The 25,148-nt window shown below is 36.0% G+C and overlaps 5 protein-coding genes across 6 annotated transcripts; all 5 read right to left on the bottom strand.

The window, feature by feature from the left end:
- Positions 1-2,444: 2,444 nt before the first annotated feature.
- Positions 2,445-4,789, bottom strand: LOC122274253 (AAA-ATPase At5g57480-like). The gene has a single exon (XM_043083274.1). The coding sequence runs from the start codon at positions 4,248-4,250 to the stop codon at positions 2,691-2,693; it is 1,560 nt and encodes a 519-aa protein (XP_042939208.1). The 5' UTR covers positions 4,251-4,789; the 3' UTR covers positions 2,445-2,690.
- A 3,630-nt stretch (positions 4,790-8,419) lies between these two features.
- LOC122319258 (protein YIP4b) lies at positions 8,420-13,031 on the bottom strand. The gene is made up of 3 exons (XM_043137247.1): positions 12,386-13,031; positions 9,173-9,247; positions 8,420-8,880 (listed from the first exon to the last, which is right to left on the bottom strand). The coding sequence occupies exons 1-3, from the start codon at positions 12,869-12,871 to the stop codon at positions 8,620-8,622; spliced, it is 822 nt and encodes a 273-aa protein (XP_042993181.1). The 5' UTR covers positions 12,872-13,031; the 3' UTR covers positions 8,420-8,619.
- A 514-nt stretch (positions 13,032-13,545) lies between these two features.
- On the bottom strand, positions 13,546-18,799 carry LOC122274759 (mitochondrial outer membrane protein porin 4-like). Of its 2 annotated transcripts, none has more exons than XM_043083780.1 (7): positions 18,659-18,799; positions 18,153-18,231; positions 16,333-16,400; positions 15,744-15,854; positions 15,496-15,582; positions 14,924-15,132; positions 13,546-14,085 (listed from the first exon to the last, which is right to left on the bottom strand). In XM_043083780.1, exons 2-7 carry the CDS (start codon positions 18,199-18,201, stop codon positions 13,779-13,781), a joined length of 831 nt encoding a protein of 276 aa, XP_042939714.1. In that variant the 5' UTR covers positions 18,202-18,231; positions 18,659-18,799; the 3' UTR covers positions 13,546-13,778. The 2 variants fall into 2 exon arrangements, with proteins under 2 accessions (XP_042939714.1, XP_042939715.1); XM_043083781.1 differs by lacking the exon at positions 18,659-18,799 and adding an exon at positions 18,357-18,632.
- A 1,083-nt stretch (positions 18,800-19,882) lies between these two features.
- Positions 19,883-20,878, bottom strand: LOC122318721 (hydroxyproline O-galactosyltransferase GALT3-like). Its single transcript, XM_043136305.1, has one exon. The coding sequence runs from the start codon at positions 20,876-20,878 to the stop codon at positions 19,883-19,885; it is 996 nt and encodes a 331-aa protein (XP_042992239.1).
- Positions 20,879-22,819: 1,941 nt separating this feature from the next.
- LOC122318722 lies at positions 22,820-23,167 on the bottom strand. The gene has a single exon (XM_043136306.1). It carries the CDS (start codon positions 23,165-23,167, stop codon positions 22,820-22,822), a length of 348 nt encoding a protein of 115 aa, XP_042992240.1.
- Between the last annotated feature and the right edge of the window lie 1,981 nt (positions 23,168-25,148).

The following is a 25,148-nucleotide window of genomic DNA, read 5'->3' on the forward strand; positions in this document are numbered from 1 at the left end:
AATTGCAACACAACTCATGCAAAAAAATAACTTGATTAGGGATATATGCATATATGCTCACTTTTTTTAGTTGGTCTAAGAATCCAATCTTTGACTGGAGAGAATGAGTGATGAAAAATGGAGGCCATCACTTGGTCTTAATTAAACCTTTTTGGTCTAAGATTCTGACCTTAATTTCTTCAATGTTTATACCTTTCTGGACTCCATGCATCCTATATGCTTTCCAAGAATTTCTCCATTCATTGAAGCAAACAGTCATTTTTTATACCTTTTTTCTATGGCTAAAACATGGAACCAGAGATTTGATTCTCATGAGTCATGAGTTTGGCATTTGTTTCTGCAGAGAATGGAATTGTTCTCAAATTGGAATTGAGAGTACGGTCCTTTTGAAGCAAGTAGTGTTGGAACTAGGAAGAGCTTTCAAAGACAAGGCTATTTATGGTTTGTGGGACCCGGTAAACCTCAGTGGCGAACCGTCGGAATAAAAATCTTTGCATTGATCTGAAAAAAGGAATCGTGGCGTTTGTTGGTTAGTATGGATGGTGATGTGCATGATTGGGTTACTCATTTTGACTTGGACTACGTACTAACCCCTTTATATCCATCCTACAAGGATTGAAATATAATTTTGTTTCTCTCTCTCTCTCTCTCTCGCATTTTTGAGTTTCCTACCACAAAAAATGTAGGTATAATGACACCCACTGTTGAGTAAGACCATGTGATGTAGTGGGATGTATAAAGACAATGCATCAAGCAAAGTTAAAATCCTAAGAACATCGAACTTAAACTCTTATATTTTAGTCACACAAAGTCACATCAATGTCTAAACATATAGAAAGGCAGAGTAACTATATAAAGATTATAGAGAATTAAATCGATTGTGTTTCGGTATTTAATATTTTATTATTATTTTTCATGATTTTTTATTACTATTCACAGATCATATGAGATCACTGTACTATTCTAACGTATCTTTAATCGTACCATTAAGGAAAAGTTTAGATAGTGAGTTGAGTTGCGATGAAATAAATTAAGTGTCGTTAAAAATTGAATAAAATATAATTAAAATTTAATTTTTATTTTAAAATTTAAAAAGATTGAATTAGTTATTATATTTTATTTGAAGGTTTGAAAAAATTATAATAATTAGATGAAATAGGATGATTTTTAAATTCAAATAAGACGAACGCCTGTTTGTAAAATATATTAAAATGGCTTGCATGTTACATTACTCCAATGGAGATGGTCAACTGTTTATTCAAGTTCTCAGTATGGTTGCTTTCTTTAAAAAATCCAATCTCTTCAACTTCCCCATTCAAACGAAAATGGCATTTAGAAGTTCAATTATGGAATCAAGTTTTGAGTCTTGAGTCTTGACACGCGAACTGTTTGTACTATTTTTAAAAAAAAAAAGCATCTTGGAAATTGCAAATCGATAGGGATTAAGAGAGAATAAAAACTTCATGGAATCAAGAAACTCTCACTCACCCATGTCTTTAGTTTTCTTTTTTGATGGACAATAGAAATTGAAGAAAATCTGAATAAACTGAAGGTTGCTTCAGCCCAAAACAAAGAGACTAGGCAAATTCTATGTATTTATTTATTTTACTTTTTTTTTTTTAAAAAAAATCCAGAACCAATAAGAAAAAAAGGAAAAATAAAATTAATAAAAAAAATAAAAATATAAACACTTGAGCTGTATAACAAATGAAGGGTTGGTGAGCATTCCTTTGAAAAATTGCATGTTTTCACTGCAAAAGAGTTATAAAAGGTTGTGTTATGTGCCCCCGCCATGTCTGTGGAAATCTACTCTGGGCTTGACAACTCACTTCCTTCGATGAACACTAAAATGTCAACTTTTTCTCATTAAAAGTGAGGACTTTCCAGCTGCTTTAGCAACTCAATCCTCCTTTTTCCCAACACAAAATCTTCGTTTCTCCTGTTGTTTCTCCCTTTTCGTCTTATTTCTGTTCACCTCTCTAATTCTCTCCTTTCAAAAAGTCTCCTCCAAGATTAACATTAATATACATCTCTTTTTTCTAAGAGTAGAAAGTTGGTGGAAAGAACAACCACTCATGACTTTGAGAAAACTTCCACAGGTTGCTCATTTCAAATACATGCTGAGATAAGATCCATCCCTCTTCAAGATGACTTTGCTCTTCTCAAAAGACAATGTAAATTCTTGAAAGAATTTTACCCAGTTTCAAAACTTCATTCCTTGATCATAAACATTAATAAAGCTAGCAAATATGTCCCCCTCCCATCAAGACACATCACTGATAATGCCCATGTGCTTCCAGCTGGTCACAAAAAGCTCAGATAGCTAGCAAGTTTACAACGTATGTCAAGCTGTCTTCTTGTAACACTTCCATCAATATATATCGAGGGATCTATGCATGTGGTTTTAGATCCCAAAGCAACGTAAGAGAAAAGTAGCCCTATCATGGAACATAACATATCATATCTATTCATTATTCAAAGAAGACAATAAGGATATACATGACATGTTTTTTAAGCTGGAGAAAAGATTTCCCTTCATTTCCACCCCACTCTTCCTTCTTTCTCTGGTTGCCACACCCAAAAAAAAAAATTTCAAGCTCTTAATATGGAACAGTATGCCATTTATCCCCTAACTTTCCGCACCACAAGAAAACAAAAAGGGGGAAAAATAAAGTAAAAAAATGAAAGCTTCATTTCTTTGTCATATCATCATCTTTCTCATCATTTGCTTTTCTTTGCTTGCAACTCTCCTCTTCAAACTCATCACACCCTTGTTTGGGAGTTTCCAAGGCCCTCTTCTCCTGCTCCTCGTCCTCTTCCACATTCTCCGCGTCCCTCTCCCTTGGCCCACCTGTCTTCGCATTCGTCTCTGCCCTCACCTCTAACGCCTCCAACAATTCCCTCACCGCCTTCTCCTTATTACTCCGGTTCTTGATCAAGACCTCGCTAACATCCGCCGGAGTCATCTCTGCCCGGTCAACGACACCTTCCAATTCTTCCAAGACCGCAACCTCCAAATCAACCTCATTCAGCCCCAAGTAATTCTTCAACAGTATCTTCAACGCTGGAAATGAACAGTAGCTCATAAATATGTGCATATCCATCCTCCCACTCCTCAACAATGCCGGGTCAAGCTTCTCGATGTGGTTTGTGGTGAACACGAAAATCCTCTCGCTCCCACAGCACGACCATAATCCGTCCGTGAAATTCAACAATCCCGACAGCGTCATCGTATTGTTCCCACCATCTTCACCCGAGCCACCCCCACCTCGCATTTCACCCATATCATAGTAAGCGCTTCTAGCGGGCGAACTAGTACTATTAGCCTTCTTCCTGTTCGTTAAATTTAGAGAACAATCGATGTCTTCGATGACAATTATGGACTTGGAACTCGTCTTCATCAGCAGCTTCCTCAGGTCCGAGTTGGTATGCACCTCGGTCAGCTCCAAGTCGTAAATATCGTAACCCAGATAGTTTGCCATGGCTGCGATCATGCTTGATTTCCCAGTCCCCGGCGGTCCATAAAGCAAGTACCCTCTTTTCCAGGCCCGCCCAGTCTTCTGGTAGAATCCTTGACCGTTGGCGAAGCCCATGAGATCCTCCATGATCTCCTGCTTCTTTACCGGGTCCATGGCTAAGGTTTCGAATGTGCTTGGATGCTTAAACGGAACAGACTCCCACGGGTGTCCCCTTGAGTCCAAGGATCCACCTTTCGAGTTTGTGTACAAAAGACGGTCCTGGTTCTTTCTACGTATGTCGTTTGCCTTTTCCATTATGTAATCCAAGTACGAATCAAGAATCAGCGTTTTGTCGCGTTTCTTGATTCGGAGAGTGAAGCCTCGTTTCTCTTCTGGTAAAGGACGCCACGAGAAAGTTTGAGCTTGCCTTTGCGTGACGACGTGTTCCCAGAGGACGGTGACGCCGTTGTAGATGTCGACCATGCAGTCATTGTTGGAGAGGCCGAAGGTGGTGGCGCTGGAGTTAAGGGCTCGGGTGAGGCTGAGGCGGCTGCCGGTGATGGAGGCTGAGGAGCTGAGGTAGAGCTGGACGGCGTTGTAGAGCTCGTTGGTGTTGACGCCGTCGATCTCGGTGATGTCGAAGTAGCAGTAGGAGGAGAACCCGTGGAAGATCCGGTTAGAGAGCTTGACAATGGCGAAGCGGAGTTCAGGTGGAAAGACTACTTGGATTAGGCTTTGGCAGAAGGCCAAAACGCCCAGAAGAGAGGCAAAAGGGGTCCAATACTCTTTCATTCTTAGCTTTTACGGTATAGTCTTGGGTTGGTGTATAAGGAAGAAAGGTTTTTGTCAAAAATATGCTTAAGAGTTGAGGTAAACAGGGTAAGTGTAGTATGTTGAGGAGAAAGCCTGAGATTCTTTTAAGGTTTGAGGAAAATAATGGGTTCTGCTCAATTTATAGAGAAAAGTTGAGAAACTATGTGAGTGGGTTTTGGAATTCTTCTGAGGGCCTGCGGGAACTGGGAAATTCGTGGACAGAGAGGAGGAGAGGGGAATAACGCAAAGGTTAAAACCTTTAAAAAGGGCCCAAGGACTTTTGGAGGATTAGCTGGCCGATATTGGAGTGATATCAAGTACAAAGAGGACAGCAGAGGAAGGAAGAGTGAAAAAAAACAAAAAGGGTCTCTGGAGTAGTTTTTTGAGTTGGGAAGAGATCAGAGATGGGGGGGTCCCATTGGCTTGGGGTTGGAGTTAAGTGATGTACAGAGGTTTTTGTTGGTCCTTTATTGAGTTTTTCCTGTACACTATAATGAAGGGTTTGAATAAGTTTCTTGCTGATATGAAGGACGGGGGCTGTGAAACGAGAGACTTATATATTTCAAGATCATGGAAAGGGACAATGAATGTGGGATAGAAAAGAGGATTACTGCTGAGCTGCAGACCTGCAAAACAATATACACTCCAACAAAAAACCACTTGAGTGGATGGATATATGCATAAAAACAGTGTCCACGATCTAAGAACCTCAGTCCTTTTTTTAATGATAATTATTTGTCATGTGAAACTTGCACCCAACTTAGACAATTAACATATGAGATAGTAAAAACAGAAATGAATATCATTAAAGCACAAATGGACTATTATATCTTGAGCCCCATTTTGATGTTTTGGCTTACCTGCAATACACGGTTTCTAAAATTTCAAAGCTTTCTTTATGTATATATATAGAGCCGGATTGCTTGACTATCCGGAGAAAATCTTTTAAATTAAGATGGCTGTTATACCAATCAACATGAAATACCCTTTCTTCGAGGCCTAAAGCTTTGCCAAAAGACTTTTACAGATGTCCTGTTCTTATTGGGTATATTGTGCTGTTCCCTCGTGTAGAGCCCATTAATGCATAGATTTGTTATGGTGTTCCATTATTTATAAGGGGCAGGTATTTATGATGATAATGAATACAGAGTTGCAACAATGACAACATTGAGTATCATTGCCATAAATACAAAAAATAAAAAGAGTAGATAACAATAAATGGTCGGAGACAGAGCCTCAGGTTTTCTTCTTGGATCAATCTAAAAAGTATGATTTTAAGATTAATTTTTTCGTATGATTGAGGATGAATTTAGAGGAAGATGCGGAAGGCTCCATCTCCAGATTATTTTATAAATGATTTACAGCATTCTATTAACGGTGTCTCCTTCAACAAAACTTGCTCCAATTATCCGATTTCTTTTGGCAACAGGTAAAGAGTAGAGTTGCAAACAGATCATGTCAAACCCATTTTTAAGGTTTTTTGTTTAGGAATCGTGTTTCTTCACCTTCATTTTCATTGTTTACATACTTATAATAAATTTAAAAATTAATTAAGAATATCATATCAAATTAGTATGATGACAAGTCTGACATTTATAATGAGAAGTCTGACATTTTTCCTATCTACAAAATCTTTTAAACAAAAAAATTTAGTATTTTTAATAAAATGACACATGCAAGGACATTATCTTGAATTGTTTTTGCATAATTATGAATTTTGGTACAGCCGAGCAGCTGGTGAGAGACTCAACCAATAAGCGAAAGCAGGCATTTCAGTTCCCTGGCAACCCCTGCCTCTCTGTCTTCTTTCAGTATGGCCGTACAAGTTACAGCCTTCACCCACACGTAAGTAAGCCATAGAGGTGGTCACAATATTATTCGTCGTCCCAGCCAGACATGCAGTAAAAGAAGTTTTAACAAAACGGTAAAAAAAAGTAAAAACAAATCACAGACGATTCACCGTACATCTCCCTGTCCGTGTAAACCAAACATTAGTTACGTTAAAACTGTGTCATTGATCGATCATGAATTGCGATTTGCAGTTGCAGACCAGACCACTTGCTCCTTTTGTCCTGCATGCGTCTCGTCTGCTACACTGCAGTCACTGTGTAGCTAGCGTATGAAATCTGTATTTACAAACCATATATATAAGTTATGATCATCGAATTCGGACATTAACCCAAGAGAATCTTTTTCCTTTTAGTTTATCCTTTCAATCTCAACGTTTTGCTACACGATTTTTAAATCCGTACGATTCATCTGTCAAACGACAAGTACTGCTCGATATTACTCTTCCCGAAAGAAAGAAATCTTTTCATCATCGTATGTCAGCATTATTGAAAGATACAGAATCACCGTTTGGTTTTTCATATTTTCCCCCCCATGAATTACAGATTGGTGCCTATCAATCACCAAATATTTCTTCTATTTGTTTCACATGATTACTCAGAAAATCGACACACAAATAGTTTGAAACTCCCAACAGCAGTACAGCAACAACTGCTAAGCCTGGCGTTGTATGAGAGAGAGAAATGCTTTAAGTCACGACAACAAGATTTCATAAAAGTAAATTCCCAGCTTAACTTGATTTGATATTATATATTAAATTGTAAAATTATTTTTATTATATATTAATATTAATTTGTAATTTTACTTTTATAAGATTTTTTTATAGTTGTAGGACTTTTCTTTCGGATTTACTTTGACATATTCAAAAATAGCCTAGATAGGACAATCCAGCCTTCCATAAATTTATCTGGTAACCCCAAACATCCATTAGATAATTGCTTGGAGTTGGAAACTTTGACCTGCTTACTCTTACATGCATCATTAGTAGATATATGTTGAGACCTGCTTACTTTTACATGCATCATTGGTAGATATATGTTATGTTGAAAATTCTCTTAATGCTGTCATAATACGAACTGATCATGGGGAGATGGTTGACAATGAAACATAAGGATAATGATATATTTAGTCTATGATCACGGAGGCGAAGGCATTTGCATTGGGGCATAGAAAACTAGATTGATGATCTCTATGGTCATCTTTGCATAATTTTCAAGCTATGTATATCCACAAATATTTCTCCTACTTTGACTTTTTTTTTTCCCGTCGTTTTATAATAGATGTGGATATAATTAATCCACACGACATTTTAGAATTGTTTTAATTCTTTGGTAAACGTGGAAAATTAGAATACTGAAACTTAATTTGAATGTTGAAAATGTCTGTTTGAACTTCTTTTTTACTAGGCAAACAATAATTAATTGAAGGGAGGAATGAAAAGAATACAAGCAAGTTGATATAAAGTAAATTAAATATAATAAATGCTATTTATAATTTTAGAATGGAGCAATGCTACGTATAATCTTCTTATTTGAAAATTGCAATATAAGTATAGACAATTTTATTTTTAAAATTTTTTAAAATTATTAAAATATCCCTCTTAAAATGATATATTTTTTCTTTTAATAAAAGACATGCACATGCAGTTCCCATGTGAGAACTGCAAATAAAATTTCTCTTTAAGAATGTGCAGTCTTACCTACTCTTTAAAAAAAAAAATGCATAAATAATCTGATATTCATATGAAATAAAAATTATTTTTTTAACAATAGAACCCACTTAAAAAATAAAATTCGAAACACAGTCATCTCTTCTTATTTTGCCTACATCTTTTCGGGACGTATATTAAATTATATGGCTTTGTTAGCATTGACGAATGACTTGCAAGGTCATGTTTTTGGGCATGTATCTTAATGAGGCCAGAAACTCCATGAGCTACGCTACATTATTGGGGCCGGAACTTCAGAGGACAAACCAACTCTCCAGTATTTGCTTGCCCATACCCCATAAGCACACCCAAATCTTGAGCACTCTTAGGTACCCAGATCGATAGGAGAAACTTTTAAAGTTCTTTTTTCTTTTTTTTAGAAGTAAAAAATTTTATTGATCTATGTAAATAGACAAAACCTGAGTACCTAGAAAGTATACAAAAGAGAGCCTAGTTACAAACTAAGTGCTGCGAATGGTAGCATAAAAAGTTTTTTTTTTTAATAAGCAATGGGAAAAACTCCACACCAACGTAAAAATATTGAGATAGACCCCTTTCAGATCTCCCCTTTTCAAAGCGTAACAGAGTAGGCTAAAAGCAAATTGTATACCTTTTCATATAGCTAGTTCGGAATATTCACAGAATTGCCTCCAAACATGACTCAGAAGTCAAAAAATTACAGTACCATGAAAAAGAAAAGAAAAGAAAACAATTCATTACATGAATTTTTCTATAACCCAAATTGAATTTATAATGCTCAAGGGAATCTGTATAGCGGGCACAGCTCGTGTACTAATCAATGGCAATGATGAGAAAACCGACAGATACATACATGAGAAAAACAGGATAGAGGGCAAGGGCTTTTCTCCTGGGGTTGACTGCTGAACTCATGAAAGGATAAGCAGCCCAGGAGCTCCACGCCAATGTAACACTTACCACAATCACTTTCAGGATCACATTGTCCTTCAACAGACAGATTAGGGCTCCAACGTCAAGAGGGAACAGGCAGTAACCCAGCAAACTCAGACTCTGGAAGAAGATTATATGTCCACCCTGAATAAAAGAATGTAAAAACCTCAGCCAAAGTGTCAATTTTTTTCCGGTCTTTTTCATTTTTTTTTAATTATTTACTGAAGGAAAGTAGGCAAGCATGTGACTCTCTAAAATTCAATCTAAAGACATCTGGGTATTTTTCATAAACTTGTTGTATACAGAATCAAAGACCAGATCACCAAATCTCATGATTTTTTGTCTAGCAGGAAGGAGACTTGTAACTAAACCAAAAGTTAACCCAGCATGAGAGAGAGAGAGAGAGAGAGAGAGAGAGAGAGAGAGAGAGAGTTACCAGTAGCAGTACATTCAACGTCAGAATTACAGCACCAGCAGCAAGTACCGCAAATGCAACTGCAAAAACCTCAGACTGGAGAATATAGAAGAGTGTTGGTAGTGAGCAAACAATTTTTTTTAATGAGTCAGTGAGCTAACTACTATGAGTTGGATTTAACTTTAAATAAATGAAAGGATATACGATAAGTAAAGAAGCACGGAACCTAAAAAAAAGAAAAGAAGACATGCCTCTTATTTGGCATAGATACATAATCTGAGTCATTTTCTACCTCTTTAAACCTATAAAAGGAAAAAAAAACGACTCTTAATTGGCATATATACATAATCTGTGAGTCATTTTCTACATCTTTTTACCTATAAAAGAAAAAAAACCTCTTAATTACCTATAACCATTCTGCATACACCATGAAAAGAAATGAACAATGAAATTTCATTTCTACATTTTGACACTGCAGTACACAGAATCTAGAATCCCATAAATACTTAATAGTATCATCGTTTATCTCCTCACATATTCAAAGAAAAAAAAACTGTTTACATATTCAAAGATTATTACCATCAATTGTCATAGGATTGCAACTCAAAATGTAAACCTAGAGTGTAACAATCACCATTGTATTTTGTAAGGAAAAAATTATGTTAACATTGAGGCCATCAATAAAAATTCTGCATACTCCATGAAAAATAAAGAATAAACCATGAAAATCTCATTTCTACATTTTGTCACTGCAGTACACTGAACCTAAAATCCCCTAAATACTTATTAGTATCATCATTTATCTCCTCGCATATTCAAGAATAAAAGAAAAAAGAAAGTACCATCCTGACCATCATCTACATCATCTCATGCAATCATTTCTGGTTATACATAGGTATCTTGCAATACCAAAGAGCAAGATGGCAAGATGTTAACCCAATAAGTAATGGTGTTAGTTCTTGGAAGAAAGCCTCTAATTTCGAAAATATTGTATAAAATACATTCCCTTGGTCAACCTGACTCAAATATCTGATGGAAAGCTTTACAAATAGCATGTATAAGCAAGATTAGTATACTTACAAATGCTTACTGATTTATTTTCTTAGCATGTAGCATTTATAATAAAAGAAGAAAACATGATGAAATAAACAAAATCAGAAACAAGCAACCATCACTTAATATACAAGCTTACCACGAAAGACACTTGAAAAATACATTTCTTTTTTACAAGTAACACTTCAAAAATACTTTGTCATTATTTAGGCTTTAAACTGAAAAATAGGGTTACCCCACAGTTTATTTCTTTTGAAACCGAATTGAATAATTAAAAAGCTCATGAAAATGTCCCTTTATGCCTACATGACCTCAATCACAAAAGAAAAGGGTCTTCATAAAGTTGAACGACAAAAGCATACTAATTATCATGAATAAATTAACTTAAAAAAAAAACAAAAAAAACTGGCTCCAATATGGACTTCAACCTACTACTATAGCAGCTACATCCACTCACACAAAATGTTACAATGGAGATGATCACATAGCAGCTATAGGTAATTTAGCAGATGACGCTAATCAACCTTGCTTGTTAACTCTGTTGTTCTTGAGCATTTACATGATAGAGGATGTAACTTGCAATCCCCTCCCCTCGGTTTTGAGTGTTCATGAGATTGTTCTTAATTTTGACAATCCCATTTTATTCTACATAAGATGTTTATAGCATATAGATATGCATATGTATATAATACGTAAAAAATTATTTTAGGAAAATGCATACCACATAAGGAAAATGCTTTCTTCTCATAGTTTTAAATACTTAGCCTGTTTTTATTATAAAATTTTAAAAATCATAAAATTTATTCAATTAAGTTAATATGGATCGTATGGAGTGGGGATTTGAAAGCAAATAAGAAGAGGATAGGGGACGTTTGCCAACCATAATAAACTTTTGGTGGGGGAGGGGCACTCGTATAAGATTTGGAGGGACATTTGGTGTGGGGAGGAGGCACTGAAGGACTCTTTTCCATCTGTATATCAAGTGGCTTGCGATCAAGAAGCTTCGGTGGCGGACCTTTTGGTTCGCTCAAGGGATCAAGTTCATTGGAATGTCACCTTCTGTAAAGCCGCACATGATTGAGAAGTAAACAATTTCACGGATATTTTCAAACTAGTGTACTCTATGAAGCCGAATGGATTGCATGAACATAAGCTGTGGTGGAAACCTACGGGTAAGGGTACTTTCTCGGTTTGCTCTTATTACAAGGCCCTTACAGCTATACCTAATGCTCTGTTTCCATGGAGAAGATTGTGGAGGAATAAAGCACCGCCCAAAATACTTTTCTTAATTTGGACAGCAGCCCTGGATAAGATTCTGACTACCGATAATCTGCAGAAGCGTCGGGTAATCATTAATGATTGGTGTTATATATGTAAGAAAGCTAGTGAGTCAGTGAATCATCTCCTGCTACATTGTGAGACAACTAGAGCCTTGTGGTGTGAAGTATTCAGTCAAGTAGGGATAAATTGAATGATGCCGAAGTCAGTAGTTGAATTATTAGCCAGCTGGGCAATGCCGGGGGCAATCTACAAATCAAAGATGTGTGGAAGATGGTACCTATCTGCATTATGTGGTATATTTGGCAAGAGCATAATGAACTAACATTCGAAGATAAGAAGCAGACAACTGAGGAGCTTCGTATCTTATTTTTCAGCACTTTATTCCTGTGGTCTCTAGCTATAGACTTTAATGCCCTAAATGTACATGATTTTCTAGTGACTACTATAGCCACCTAGATAGGTCTTAACTCTTGTATACCTTCTTGTGTACTTGGGCTATGCCTATTATTATTAATACTACCGTTTACTTAAAAAAAAAAAAAAAGAGAGTTCTAATAAACGAACGGATCTAGATTGAAGTTTATGGCATTTGAGCTTGAGCTGTTCGCTCAGTTCGTTTACAGCCTACGCCAACCTAAACTGCCATTACCATTGAATGACAAAGCCTCATTCCCAGGTAACATTCATTTACCTCACCATAATTGATCGCTAAGCTCAGAACCTCATATAAAAACCAAATCCATCTTTAAAATTAATTGTGTCAGCTCGGTTTCGTTGACCAATGAACTAATTTAAAAAACTAAACCATGTTAGTCATATATCATTATTGAATCGGTGGCAGCTAAATTATGCTGGAAGGCTGATTAAACCGAAAAAGAAACAAAGAAAAAACAGGCAGACCTTCTTTACGGAAGCAGACCAGGAGAGAGCTAGACCCAAGAAGACAATGAAGAAAAAGGGGCCCCAGAGATCCCAATCACGCAACGCCTTGCCGGGATCCTCCCTATAGGGGTTCGGGAACACCACAAGCTTGAGATTGCTGACGATTCTCGACAGATCGCGCTTTACCGTGTCCCATACCGGCTCCGTAAGCGTGTTCGGGGCCGGACCGAACCCACTCCCACCGATACTAGAGGATGGCAGAGGAGGAGGTTCGGGGACAGATGGCACCTTTTGGTTGGAAGAGGGTGGCGGTGGTGGAGGGAGATTGGACTGTAAGAATGGTGAGGAAGAGACAACGGGGATAGAGGCGCGCGGCGGGCTGGGCGGTCGGGCAGGAAGCACTGTGGCGGGGGCGGATTGGACGCTGGCGTGGATGAGGTTCTCGATCTCGTCGATGTCGGATTGGGATGAAGGGTGAAGGGGTACGGTGTCGCTGTGGGACATCTTTTTTTCTACTGTGATTTTCTCGGGAAAGTGAAGGGACGCTACCGGATCTGAGGAGTTTTTTGGGTTTTGGGAGGGAAGGGTTGTTGCGGATCTAGCGAGAGAGAACCGGGAAGGAGAGGACTGGTCGTTTTCTTACTGAATTATAAAGTGTTAGAATTACCATCATTTTTTTTTTTTTAAATAAAACGAAGACCAACTCTAGTTGTAATATTTATATATTTAAATTATGATGTTTTTATAAATAAAAAATATAATATCAAATTATTATATTTGATGAAATAATAATACTTAGGGAGGATTAAAACTCGTTTAATTATATAGGTAAGATAAAATAAGATGTTTTGTTAAAAATTAAATAAAATATTATTATAATATAATTTTTTAATATTAATTTTATTTATAATTTAAAAAAATTAAATTATTTATTATATTTTATGTAAAAATTTAATAAAATTATAATTATTATATAAGAAGGGAGAGTATATACAAACCAGCCCTAAATACATTTTAAATTGCAACTAAGCCAGTGATATAGCTCAAATATCACTCAATCAAGAAAGTAAGAGAGAGAAACAAAAAAAAAAAAGTTAATATACTACTCATCTTGAAAGCTCAGCTTTAGGGAAAAACGCCTATTCCCAACTCCAACACAAATTATGCACTGTGAAAAATGGGACCGAAAAATAAATCATTATCATTATAATTTCCTTTTTTTTCTCCTCCAAAAATGGGTCCACTTTCCCTATCACTGTTTCAAATCATTTTAACGTTACACCAACTAATTATTATAATTTCAACGTTACACATAATACCCTCATGGAATTTTGGGAAAGAAATAGACAGGAATTGTGTCGAAGTTGCTAAATTCAAATTGCCAAACAAGGATCCAAAACAGTTGCCCATCTCAAGGCTTCAGGGCAAGGGCAAGACCGAACTTTGGGGCCACGTTATTGGCCTTTGAGTCGTACTCGGCTGAGAAAGTAACGAGTGACTTCGGCCTCCATTCACGCTGGCAGAGCATTGCGACTTTCCCATTGTCGGAGAAGCGTGTTTTTACAACAGTTAGCGGATCAAGTGCATGCGAGCTTCCAATCGTAAAACTGTTTTCTTTGGTAGAAAACCTGTGAGTCATTTCGGCGGCAACTGCTGTTCCATTGACAGGATTCACCAAATGAATATAAGATGCTTTCAATGCCTGTCCTCTGTCCGTCCTGCATAAACATGAGGGTCTGGTTCATAAACAATACTAAGCAGGCCTTTTCAAATAAAATGATATGCTCCCAAGGACAGTTGTTTGGGAAAAGAATAGAAATCAAAGTTACATGACCGCCAGTTTTTGGTGATCATTCAACAAATGCAGCAAGGGTCATACACAGAATCCTAATTAGGTAAGGCGTTTTTCCCGCTTCACCTGAGCAAAAGGATGCGACAAAGAAATTATCCACATAATCCTCTAGTCATAAATCTTAAGCAACACTTCATTTTAACCAACACACACAACACTCATCAATGGGACCACTTTCTGACAATACAACATAAAATTCATTTTTTGTAACTCTCTATGGACACCTACGTGGACCAAATTAGCCAGCTTGGACTTCCAAAGAGCCGTACTGATCAATTGGTTTATAAGTATTATGGGCATGCAAAATCCTGTCGATGGAGTGGAATTTCTTCCTATTTTCAGCTCACTGGTAAGGTCTAATTCATATCTCGTTGACTGGGTGCTTGTCAATCGTCATAAGCCACATGTACACATGAATAATTAATTTGAAGTGATGAATTGGTATATATTAACATTCAACAACCAGATTTCAACCAGTTCAGAACTTTCCAAAACAAATCAAAAGAGTTCCAGGTAACCCTGAGACAGTTTCTTGGCAGGTTTCTGGATCTGACTAAAACCAACCAAATTTTAAGTTCTCTCAAATGTAAGCCTGAAACCAGAGAATATCTTTGTTGAAACACAAGAGTACACACGCACACAACATAAAAACATGGGGAAAAACATACTTAAAGCAAAGAAAATAAGAACTCTTCTACACTTACAGTAAAATTGCCGCAGAGTAATCGAGTTTATTCAAGCCAATCCCAGCATTGAACTTAGTGAAGGAAGCAGAAGCTGTATCAAATCCAACTTCACCACCCAAACTGAGATCCTTGCTCCCAATTGCAGCTGAAAGCTCCAAAATAGGTGTTGGGTTCAGTCCAATACTGGAATCAATTGCTGCATGAGGATGAAGATACTGAACATCCAGCTGAGGTACAATGCAGAGAAAATGTCAAATATTTCCAGAGTAGCTTAGAACCGAATTTTATATTTAATCATTAAAATCATCTATATAGAAATCCATACCCCGGTTTAAGACTTTCTAAAACAATAGCTAATATGAGCCAAAATAAATGGGCTTCTAAAAGCTCCTACAGGTTTCTAAAACATAACCTTTTATAACATAAAATGACATATTGAAGACCATGGGACAGGTAAGGGAAGGAAACATATGGAAAAAACTACCTATACATCCATACATTATCCAACCACCTACTAGTAATAAATCTATGAATAAACTAACCCTATGATTCCAATACAATCAAATCGTTTTCAGTTGTATGTTACTGACCTTGCCAGACTTGTGATCAGGGATTTTGAAGTTAATTGCTGCTTTGGTGGTTGGCAAGATATCACTCACAGTCACTTTTGTAGACACCTGTGAATAGGTAAATTAGAAATACATTAAAGCTGTTGGGAGTAGACAACGGATGTTGGTAATACAACATATGGGCCAATAATGGACACACCTAGTACCCTGACAACGATAGTTAAAAAGAAAAAAAAAAATTGTCGTAAGGCAGGTTTTTAGCCTCTTACATTAGAATAAGTATCAACTTTCACATCCACAGTAGTGTTTCCACTCTTGTACAGGGTGCTTATGTCACCTAAAAAAAACTGATCCCTCTTCAAACCTGTAGCTGTAAGTCCCTGCCATACAAAAGTCAAGTATGAAAACAGGGTAAGGTAGACAACATCATATGCAAGAGGGAGGAAGATTAAAAAACTGTTCTTGCAAAAGAAAACAGAAATGAGAGAGCAGTATTTTTCGCATTGAGGTCCCACAACATGAGGAATGACCAATTGAAACGTCATTCTTCATGCTCAAGAAAAGAAAAAGAGAAAAAGAAAAGTCATTGTTCAAAATAATTGGCTTTGGTGACCAAAACTCAGAAGATAAAATATTTACATACAAATCCCAAATATTTTTTGAAAAACATATTTGGATATAATGTTTACAAGAATACACATCCAGAATATTGACTTAGATCCTCAAGAAATGCGAGAACTTTCAAGTTGAATAACAAATAATCCAGATCATTCTAGCAAACAAGTCAACCACTCTAACCAAAAACATAAGTTTTGGAAAATAAGGAACCTAAAACCAGAAAATAGGATCACACAATACCAGCCCAGTAGAGCTCAGCAATGACAGGGTAAACTTGTGATCGAAGTTGTAATCCTTGGTCAACAGGTCTGCATAGAGGTGCAAATTTAAACACAATTAAAATTGTCGAGGCAAGATACCGCAAAGTTTGAATGCTCCAAAATAATCCATGATGGCACACAGCAACAAAGGAATCAATTTCATGGGAGCACAGAGCCAACGATGTAGATGTAAGGCTCTTCATAGTGTATGCAATATCAAAGAGGATTAAAATTATGCATGGGATTGGTTTCTTTGTATAGTCCCCAAGTTCTTTTTTTTGGCACCCGGTGTCCAAGAACAACGTCCTGACTAATCCCGGGAGGTGCACAGGCCCTTGGCCAGGATTTTCCCACAAGTGCACTTGGGGTAATTTAAGGAGATTTTTCCCTAGTCCAATGGCCCTTAGAGATTGTTTGCATCCAATGGGATTCAAACCTTAGACTTGGAGGGAGCATACCTCCAAGACCAAGGCCTTTACCACTTAGCCAACCCTTAGGGGTTTGGGTCTCCAAGTTGACGCATAATAGAATATATAAGAGTCTATTTGATAATGGTTCACAACATAGAGCAATGACTCTCATTACTTCATTAACACAATGATAATGCTAGGCTTTTCAAACATGTAATTTACCATCTTTGTGCCATTTATTTTCAAAATCAGAATTGCACATTTACTTGGGCTCAAACCTTGCCATACAAATTTAGTTAATATATTTATATATACATTTATTATTGACTCTCCTTTTTTAAAAATTATTTTATGTACCTTCTATCCATCAAAGTTTCCTGCCCACAGAAAATTAATCAACTATATAATATTCTACAACCATGACTTACATGCCAATCATATAGTACATTACTTTGCATAGGCTCAAATATTGTATATGCTCCATTTACAAGGATGCGTATCACATTTCTCAAAAGTTCAAACCCTTGCAGATTTACTTGGTTTTTACAGGTCAAGTCTTGCCAGTCAGAACTCATAAATATATTTTTCAGAGGCGGCTCATCAGATGCAACAAGCAGAAAATTCGACAAATTGGATTAGGCCTGATTTGGGCAATATTATATCAGTAGAACGATCTGTGAATTAAGACAGGAGCTAGCTGTTGAATTCACTTGAACACTTGGCCGGCTACTGGCAACTTCTTTCTCTTTCCTAGAAACATGAGTCATTTGTAACTACAGTTACCATTTACAGGGGTGTTAGATGCAGGGGCATTAACGCCTGTTTACTTTACCTTCTACTCCATCCAAATGTCCGCCTCAGCCTTACAATCATTAGAAACATGGAAAATGCAGTCTCATCGATACATTCTGGGAGGTTTATTCAGCTAGATTACCTTAAAATTTACAATACCTACCCACCCTGCCTTCGAGAAAAGAGAAAAAGAAAAGAAACTCTATCCATGGTAAACCTAAAATTAAAACCTCCAAAATTATATACAGGTTCCATCCTCCTGATAGAATATATAAAATATGCAGCTGAATCTATCACTGTTACGACATGTCACTTTTGCATTGTTGCAACTAACTGTCAATTTTTTTAAACCAATTCAAGAATGCTACTCATGCCACAAGATCAAATTTTATAGAACATGATAAACAATGCAACTTTAAAAAAAAATGTTTGCACTAATAGATCTTCTAAACTGTGGGCAAAATTGCAAGGAAATGAAACAACAGAGATCTCCTAATAATTCAATGATAAAGGGCTCTACAGCCCATATAAACCAAATCTAAAGCCCAAAAACACATACAAGAACACACCCTGTAGGACGGTTTCATATAGGGGATACCTTTTGCATTTTTGCCTATATCTGAAAATGATGCTGGACCACTGGCCATATTCAATTAGAACGAGATTAGTTCCACACCCTGTGCCAAAAAATGTCATAATATACCGTAAGTTGTAGCTTTAGCTCAAATGGCACTTCCTTCAACAAGAATGTAGCTGAGGGTAAAGTAATGAACTAAGATGGACTGGGCGCGATGTAACATACCCATAAAAATGTTTTGCAAAGGACGTATTAAAACGGCAGGTGCATCGCAATGAAAGCAAATCGGATAATCAAAAAATCAGTTTTTTGGATGTGAAAATGGTGACTGACACTTGATTTGGAGAATTCTAAAGCCATACAAGGAACCCCAATTTTAATCAATCAGCATAACCACATATAATCGTAAAAGAAGTAGCAACAGAGCAAGCTCCAAACTACTAGTCTCAAAATTTCAAATCTATTCACTTCGAAAGCAGCTTCGCACATTAGGATCACACGCCCCAGAGAGAGATATGAATACATACAGGGAGAAGTCGGTGTAATTTCTGTAAGAACGGAGTTGGAAGTGAACGCCGTCGAAGAAACCCTGATGCGGCGTAGGCAACCCCGCTTCAGGCAAGAGCCGTCTATTTATTTAAATCGCCCCAGAGCGAGCGAGTGCGTGAGCTTTGATTGGATAACGGTAATTACAGTAAGAGCCTTAATTGGTCGGTGAGACTGCCAAGTCACCATCGCGTACTTACCTTCCAACACTCCACACTCCACATTTTTTTTAATTTTTATTATTTTATCTTTTATTAAATATTTAATATATAAATAATGAATAAAAGAATTAAATTAATTTAAAAAGAATAAATTCAAAAAAAATATTAAAAAAAATTAAAAAATTGAAAAAAAGTGAAGTGTAGAGTGTTGGGAGGTTGTGTAGCATTTCCCTTAAAATAATTGTGGAACCTGAAATTTTTTTTTTTAAGGATTCGTTCACACATTTATATAAAATAAAATTAGATTAAGGGGATGGTTGATAACATTTTTCATCTTGTTTCATTTGATTTAACTCCATTTTATTTTCTTTTTAAATATTATTAAAAAATAAAAACTTTCAAAAGAATCATTACAATTTTTTTAAATTTTTAAATAAAATATAAAAAATAATTAAAAGTTTTAAACCTCAAAATAAAAATAATATTAAAATATATATTCTAATAATATTTTAACTTTATAATATTTTTATTCAATTTTTTTTCTCCTCTCTTCTTCAAAATCCTATAAAATATCATAATTCAAACTATTTTACTACTATTTACAAATTTTTCATTTTATCCCATTCAAGTATTCTCTAAAAAATCATAAAAACATAATTATATATAAGAAATAAGTGCTACGTACATGTGATACAAAACGATTATATAAAAATAAAGTTACAAAATAACGTGATTTTATGCAATTTATTAAATCTATTTTATAATAAAAATAACTTTACAATATGATGAATCACATTAAGTCACTTCACTTGTTGAAAATAAGGATAAAATGAACTTTTATCATAATTTCATGTCGTCCCATTAATCAACCATATACACTGTGCACTCGCGTGGTTCTTATGAGACCAGAAACGTGGCTAAGAAATTTTAGATTTGGACCCCTTGAAACAATCACTAAATTCGGACAACAAAAGCCCATAACTGCAACCCGATTCTATGAATAGAAATCTCCAATGAAAATAACAAAACAAAAATAGCCAGTGATCAGGAATTGATGCTATAAGCTGGGATATGATACAACTTAGATGGTTTCAAACTAGCAGTGACATTGAAATACTTCAATGTCCGGATCCACTTCTCCTGGTCCTTTAACAAATGAACCGCGATCGTGTCTGGCCAAAGCTCGTGCGTGCATCTCGTGGGCGGATCTGGAAAATTGTACATAGACCACTTAGCATTGTGCCTGTTCTTAGCACGGTTCCCTTCTCGCATCCAGTCCCCAAAAGTCTTGTCCTCAGATCCTATCGTATGGTTCTTAGGAATATCAGATTCCTTAATCCACTCAACTATATCCCAGGAAACCAAATAGCCCATCCCCGACATGTAATGCACAAAGGGATCCATGCTCGGACATGGAATAACATAACCATAGTACAAGTCTTCTCTAGGCAATGGTCTCAAAGACTCCACCAAATTGTTCACCCTGAAATAGGAATCGTCATCGGCTTTCATGACATAATGATATGGTGGGTAAGGACCAACATTTGTAGTACTGTCGGTTAGCATTTCTGGCAAGCTTGAAAAGTAGGTATAAGTCTTACCCTGCTTCATGTTCTCTTTGCAATTGAGGATTATGATATCGTCATAACGCATTATCTCTAATGCAACAAGCACCTTTTGGTCCTCCTTTGTTAGGTTGCAGAACACGAACTTGATGTCAACTTTGGCACCCACCGGAGCTTGCTGTGTGCCGTAGACGAGACGGAGGAGGTGACGGCGGTGGTATTTGTCTGCAAGTGTTAGAATGCCAATGAGTATTCGAATATCATCCGAGGAATTAGCATTTGAGGCTAACAAGTTTTCCGATGATAATGAGTTATAATAGGATTGTGAGGGCTGCATGTAATTGGCTAGAGCACAAAACTTCAACAGGCTAATAAATCGGACTTCATTGATGGACGCTAAGATGCAAAGGAACAAGGTGATCAAGAAGAAAGCAGAAACTACAGAACGTCTCGGGTCAAGCCTTGTGCTCTTCATCTGATCTATGACTCTATTTGACAATTGAACCCTTCAGATATTAGAACTGATATGGTTTAAGCAGTGAGAGGTACTGTGCGTGTATATATATACGTGTCGTGTATGAATAGGTTTTGAATGCAGGGCCATTCGTGAATTTCTTAGATGAAACGCATGCATATGCATTAGTTGTCAATTTCGTGCAAATAAGATTAGCTACAATGCATTTTGACTTTCCTTAATGTAAGGGATCGAGGTGATCATGGAGGGGAAAAAGGCATGGACTGATCAATAAACTTACTTATAATATGATACGTCGACATATGCCATCATGTGTTCTATATATATATATTATGGTAGAAGGCAGCATCGATCGCTGAGCTAGCTAACCTTTCATGAGTTGTCATATAAATATATATACGTATTTAGTTGTACTCGTATTGAAGTTTTTACTTTTTTTTTTTTTTTTAACATATACAAAGATTTATACCAAAATTGATAGATATTATGAAACTCATTTTAGATAGATGATTTATACAAATCTCAAATAGACAAATTTAGTGTAAATTTTTGTAAAAAAGTGAACCACACTTAAAAAAAAGTGTAAAAAAAAAAAAAAACTATTTTTTACTAGTGGGATCCACTTTTATTACAAAGGATTTGTATATATAAATTTTATCTATTTGAGACTTGTATACAACATTATTCTCACTTTATGTATCTAATTGATAACTGATAAGTACTCTCATGCTTGACCTTAAAATGCGTATAAAAACTCTAAAAAATTTCAATGATCCAAAAAAATCCAAGCCTCGAAAAGGACAGTCATGAATTATTAGCTACTTTGGTCTTGCTAGCACATTGCCAAAGTACTGATTCGGTCTACTTTACTTAATTAGGCGTCTTTGCATGAACATGGGTGGCCTCAATATCTTCAGCTAGCTTACTTACTGCTCACAGTACTTGAATAAAAAGCAATGCCATTTACCTTGAAAACGGGCTATATATCTATCCAAGATCAAGCTGATGCATGCTGGTACTTCTACCCCAGCCCAGAATAGGGCTCTGGAAACACGTGTTGAATTAAAAATCTTCCGGACTCCGCACGGAAATTTATTGGTTTTGAATAATGATATAAGAAATTAATCTACAGGTCAATCACAAAGTACGAAGCTCATCATCTTATCTTATATATGTTTGAAATTGAAATCAATCTCCTCCCCAGTGGAGCTGATCATGCACATCACGGGTCATGTTGCTGAATATATATTGGATATAATCACAAGTTGATGATCTAATTATGGCGGATAAGCAGTTTGAAGCCTTGAAAGGATAACCTGATTTTTTTAATTTGATGGCCAATAATTTTATAACTTAGAGCATGCATGCATGCGGGAGAATATTCAAAAAGTCAAAGTGGATGGTATAAATTATAATGTTTATATTAAATATATAATGCTGTTAACAAAGACTTATAATAGAATAATTATAAATGCTTTATTGGAGAAAACAATTCCAAGCTGTAGGCAAAAACGCATGCATCGAACATAATTCACTGAAGGTTTCCTAATTAGGAAAGAGCAAAAAACAAAAAGAAAAACGAAACCAATTTAACCAAATCACAGATTAAATTGGAATTAATTTACATAAATACCTAAGAAAGCTCTTTAACGTGCGACGGTGCCCTAATTTACATCAGGAAAGAAAGAACATAACGTGGAATCCCACAACCATGCATGCAGGCCGCACTTGAATTCAAACTCGAAAATTTCGACGTTGCGAAGTTCTATTATTCTCGTGCCTTTCCCTATATCATGTTGACCACCAAACGGACGCAGGATTCTTCAAAATCAAAATCCCCATATACAACAGTTTTGAGACCTTTTAATAAAAATCAAACATGCCTCCTTCGGACAAAAACGAAAACAACATCATATCAGAACTGGGTGAAAGAAAAAGCTGTCATGGAGAGATTGCCTTGAAGCTATTTCCTCGACAATATTGAAGTTCTAGCGAAATTTGCCTCTCTATCCGAAGTTGGTGATGGAAATTAGCAATAAACATCTCAGCTCTCTTATCAACATCATCTTCGGAATTAGGATAACTCATCATCTTCCGTAGCGCTAGCCCCGGCCTAGTTGAAGACCCAGAATCCTCAGAATCTAAATCAAACCTATCGTCGGTGTACGCTCTCAAGCCTGGCTGATCATTGAAACTTAGTCGGCAGTTAGTGTTTGAAGAAGCACGGCCTATCACCTTCCTCACTGCCCTGCTAAGGCGAGTCAGCACAGACCACTTGTTCACGCCCATGATGTCTGAGAAATATTGTATGACTGACTAATTAAAAGTATGAGTTAGTTTACAAAGCTATGATAATCCAGGTACGTACGTAGATTTCTCTCAAATGATAGTGTATAGCGAAGTTTAAAATTGGTGAACTTTTTTAGGTAGGATCTATGGAGGAGTTTACATACGGCAATGCTACATACAGTCGTGAAATTATAAATGCCGCGTAATCGCTTTGAAAAAGAGTGAGGCCCACGATTAAAAAATTAGTTTTTTTTCATGCGAATTCTATATTAATTCATTTTTTTTAAATCGACTGCATGCCGCTTACACAATTAAGACTACAAATATCATTTTTCGTTTACATATATATATATGATTTAAGAGGTTAATATATACCTTGAATACAAGGTTACGTGATGAGGAAGTTGCTGGCCGGGGGAAGTTGAGATCGAATGACGCGTATGGACATGTATTATATACCGCATATTAATGCTGATTAACCAGAATTTCAAACTTTATTTTGGGAAAGGTCAAAAAAAAGTTTGACAGATTCTCTTGATATTACTGCCGTTCTGTCAAGATTATAATATTATTCACACACTATATATTTATTATAAAAATAAAAAAAAAAATTAAAATAAATATAATATATAAAATATAAAGATGGTAAAAAAATTTTTCCTATAATATTACTCCCAAGATGACAAGGAGTACTTTTACAAAGCTTGATCTGAGTTCCATTTGAGATTTGACCGTTTACAGCGTTTGAATATCTGGGTGATCTCCAACCTTAGCCAACAGTCAGCCAGCCCTCCGTACATAGGTCATTACGCACCTTCTGAAAAAAACCGTCATTGCCATTCGAGGATGTCTTTGGGGGTAACGAAACTTGGTGGCCAAGGTGCATGCATGCATGATTTGACAAGATCGCATATCGTTTGTAGCTAGATTTGACTAGGCAAACACGGGCCTAGCCTCCTGTTCAAATTAGCTCGTGATCTAATTCGGTGACGCTGAAACTTTGGCATCCAAGTTCTCGGCTACGGCAGAAAGAAGGCCATGCAAGCTGAGATGAGCAGTATGTTAGAAAATAAGTACAAACAGTGGAAGATGCCGCAGCCTTTTATGACTATTTGGTGCAAATAATTAAGCACGTACGTGCCTGAGAATACTGATGAAAAGAAACGTAAGTGGGGTGGGCTCATCTTTATTAGCTAGCCCAATCAAGACTAGCCTACTTCACCATTAACCTTGTTACCTTTGTGTGGACTTGGGTTCATTGATAAATTGTTGCATGAGGTAATGAGGTTTGGCTCGATTCCTTATCTAAGTTAATTTATTTTCCGTTTAATTAGATGATGAGTTTAATTAATTTTTTTTATAAATAATATTAAATTGAGATAGTAAAATAAATTTTGTGAGACTCAATTAAAAAAGTTTAGATATGTTTGAATGTTAAGATAAATTTAGATATATTTATAAAAAATTAAAAAAAGTTGTGGATCTCTCGTATAAAGTTGTTGGGTTGTAAAAAATTGTAGTTCTCATTTGTAAAGAGATTTCGAGTTGAGATAAGTTTAGTAATTTGAGAGTCAGATGTTTAAATGTTAAACTTAATTTGATATTAGACTGAATTGAATTGATTTCAGTTAAATCTAAATTTCAAATATGGCCTTATTCTTTAGAAAAAATACTTTTTTTCCCCGCAAATAGTGCTTCATTACTAGAAAACATATTACAGCATTGTTCATCATCCCTTACAATTAGAACATTATAGACCAGAACAATTAGAAAAAAATACTTTAACTATAAAAGAATTACACAAAAAGAATTTCACAAATTGATGTGACTTGATATGATTTATCAGATTGTAAAGTTATTTTTATTGTAAAGTAAATTTAAAACAAAATTACGTCAGTTTGTAAGTTTATTTTTATAGAATCTCTTTTCATCTGTAGTAATTATTTTCTTCTTTAGCAACACAACTCAATCAAGAAGTGTC

Source organism: Carya illinoinensis, chromosome 8, assembly GCF_018687715.1.
Source record: "Carya illinoinensis cultivar Pawnee chromosome 8, C.illinoinensisPawnee_v1, whole genome shotgun sequence".
NCBI lineage: Eukaryota > Viridiplantae > Streptophyta > Magnoliopsida > Fagales > Juglandaceae > Carya > Carya illinoinensis.

Excerpts from the sequence above, each read along its gene's own strand:
- LOC122274759 (XM_043083780.1), bottom strand. The coding sequence starts at position 18,201 with ATGGCCAGTGGTCCAGCATCATTTTCAGATATAGGCAAAAATGCAAAA. Across the intron at positions 15,133-15,495 it reads CTGATCACAAGTCTGGCAAG|CTGGATGTTCAGTATCTTCA; the intron begins GTCAGTAACATA and ends ATTGTACCTCAG. Across the intron at positions 14,086-14,923 it reads TACTCTGCGGCAATTTTACT|GACGGACAGAGGACAGGCAT; the intron begins GTAAGTGTAGAA and ends ATGTTTATGCAG.
- LOC122274253 (XM_043083274.1), bottom strand. The coding sequence starts at position 4,250 with ATGAAAGAGTATTGGACCCCTTTTGCCTCTCTTCTGGGCGTTTTGGCC.
- LOC122319258 (XM_043137247.1), bottom strand. The coding sequence starts at position 12,871 with ATGTCCCACAGCGACACCGTACCCCTTCACCCTTCATCCCAATCCGAC. Across the intron at positions 9,248-12,385 it reads GGTCTGCTTCCGTAAAGAAG|TCTGAGGTTTTTGCAGTTGC; the intron begins GTCTGCCTGTTT and ends TATATTCTCCAG. Across the intron at positions 8,881-9,172 it reads CGTTGAATGTACTGCTACTG|GGTGGACATATAATCTTCTT; the intron begins GTAACTCTCTCT and ends TCTTTTATTCAG.
- LOC122318722 (XM_043136306.1), bottom strand. The coding sequence starts at position 23,167 with ATGGGCGTGAACAAGTGGTCTGTGCTGACTCGCCTTAGCAGGGCAGTG.
- LOC122318721 (XM_043136305.1), bottom strand. The coding sequence starts at position 20,878 with ATGAAGAGCACAAGGCTTGACCCGAGACGTTCTGTAGTTTCTGCTTTC.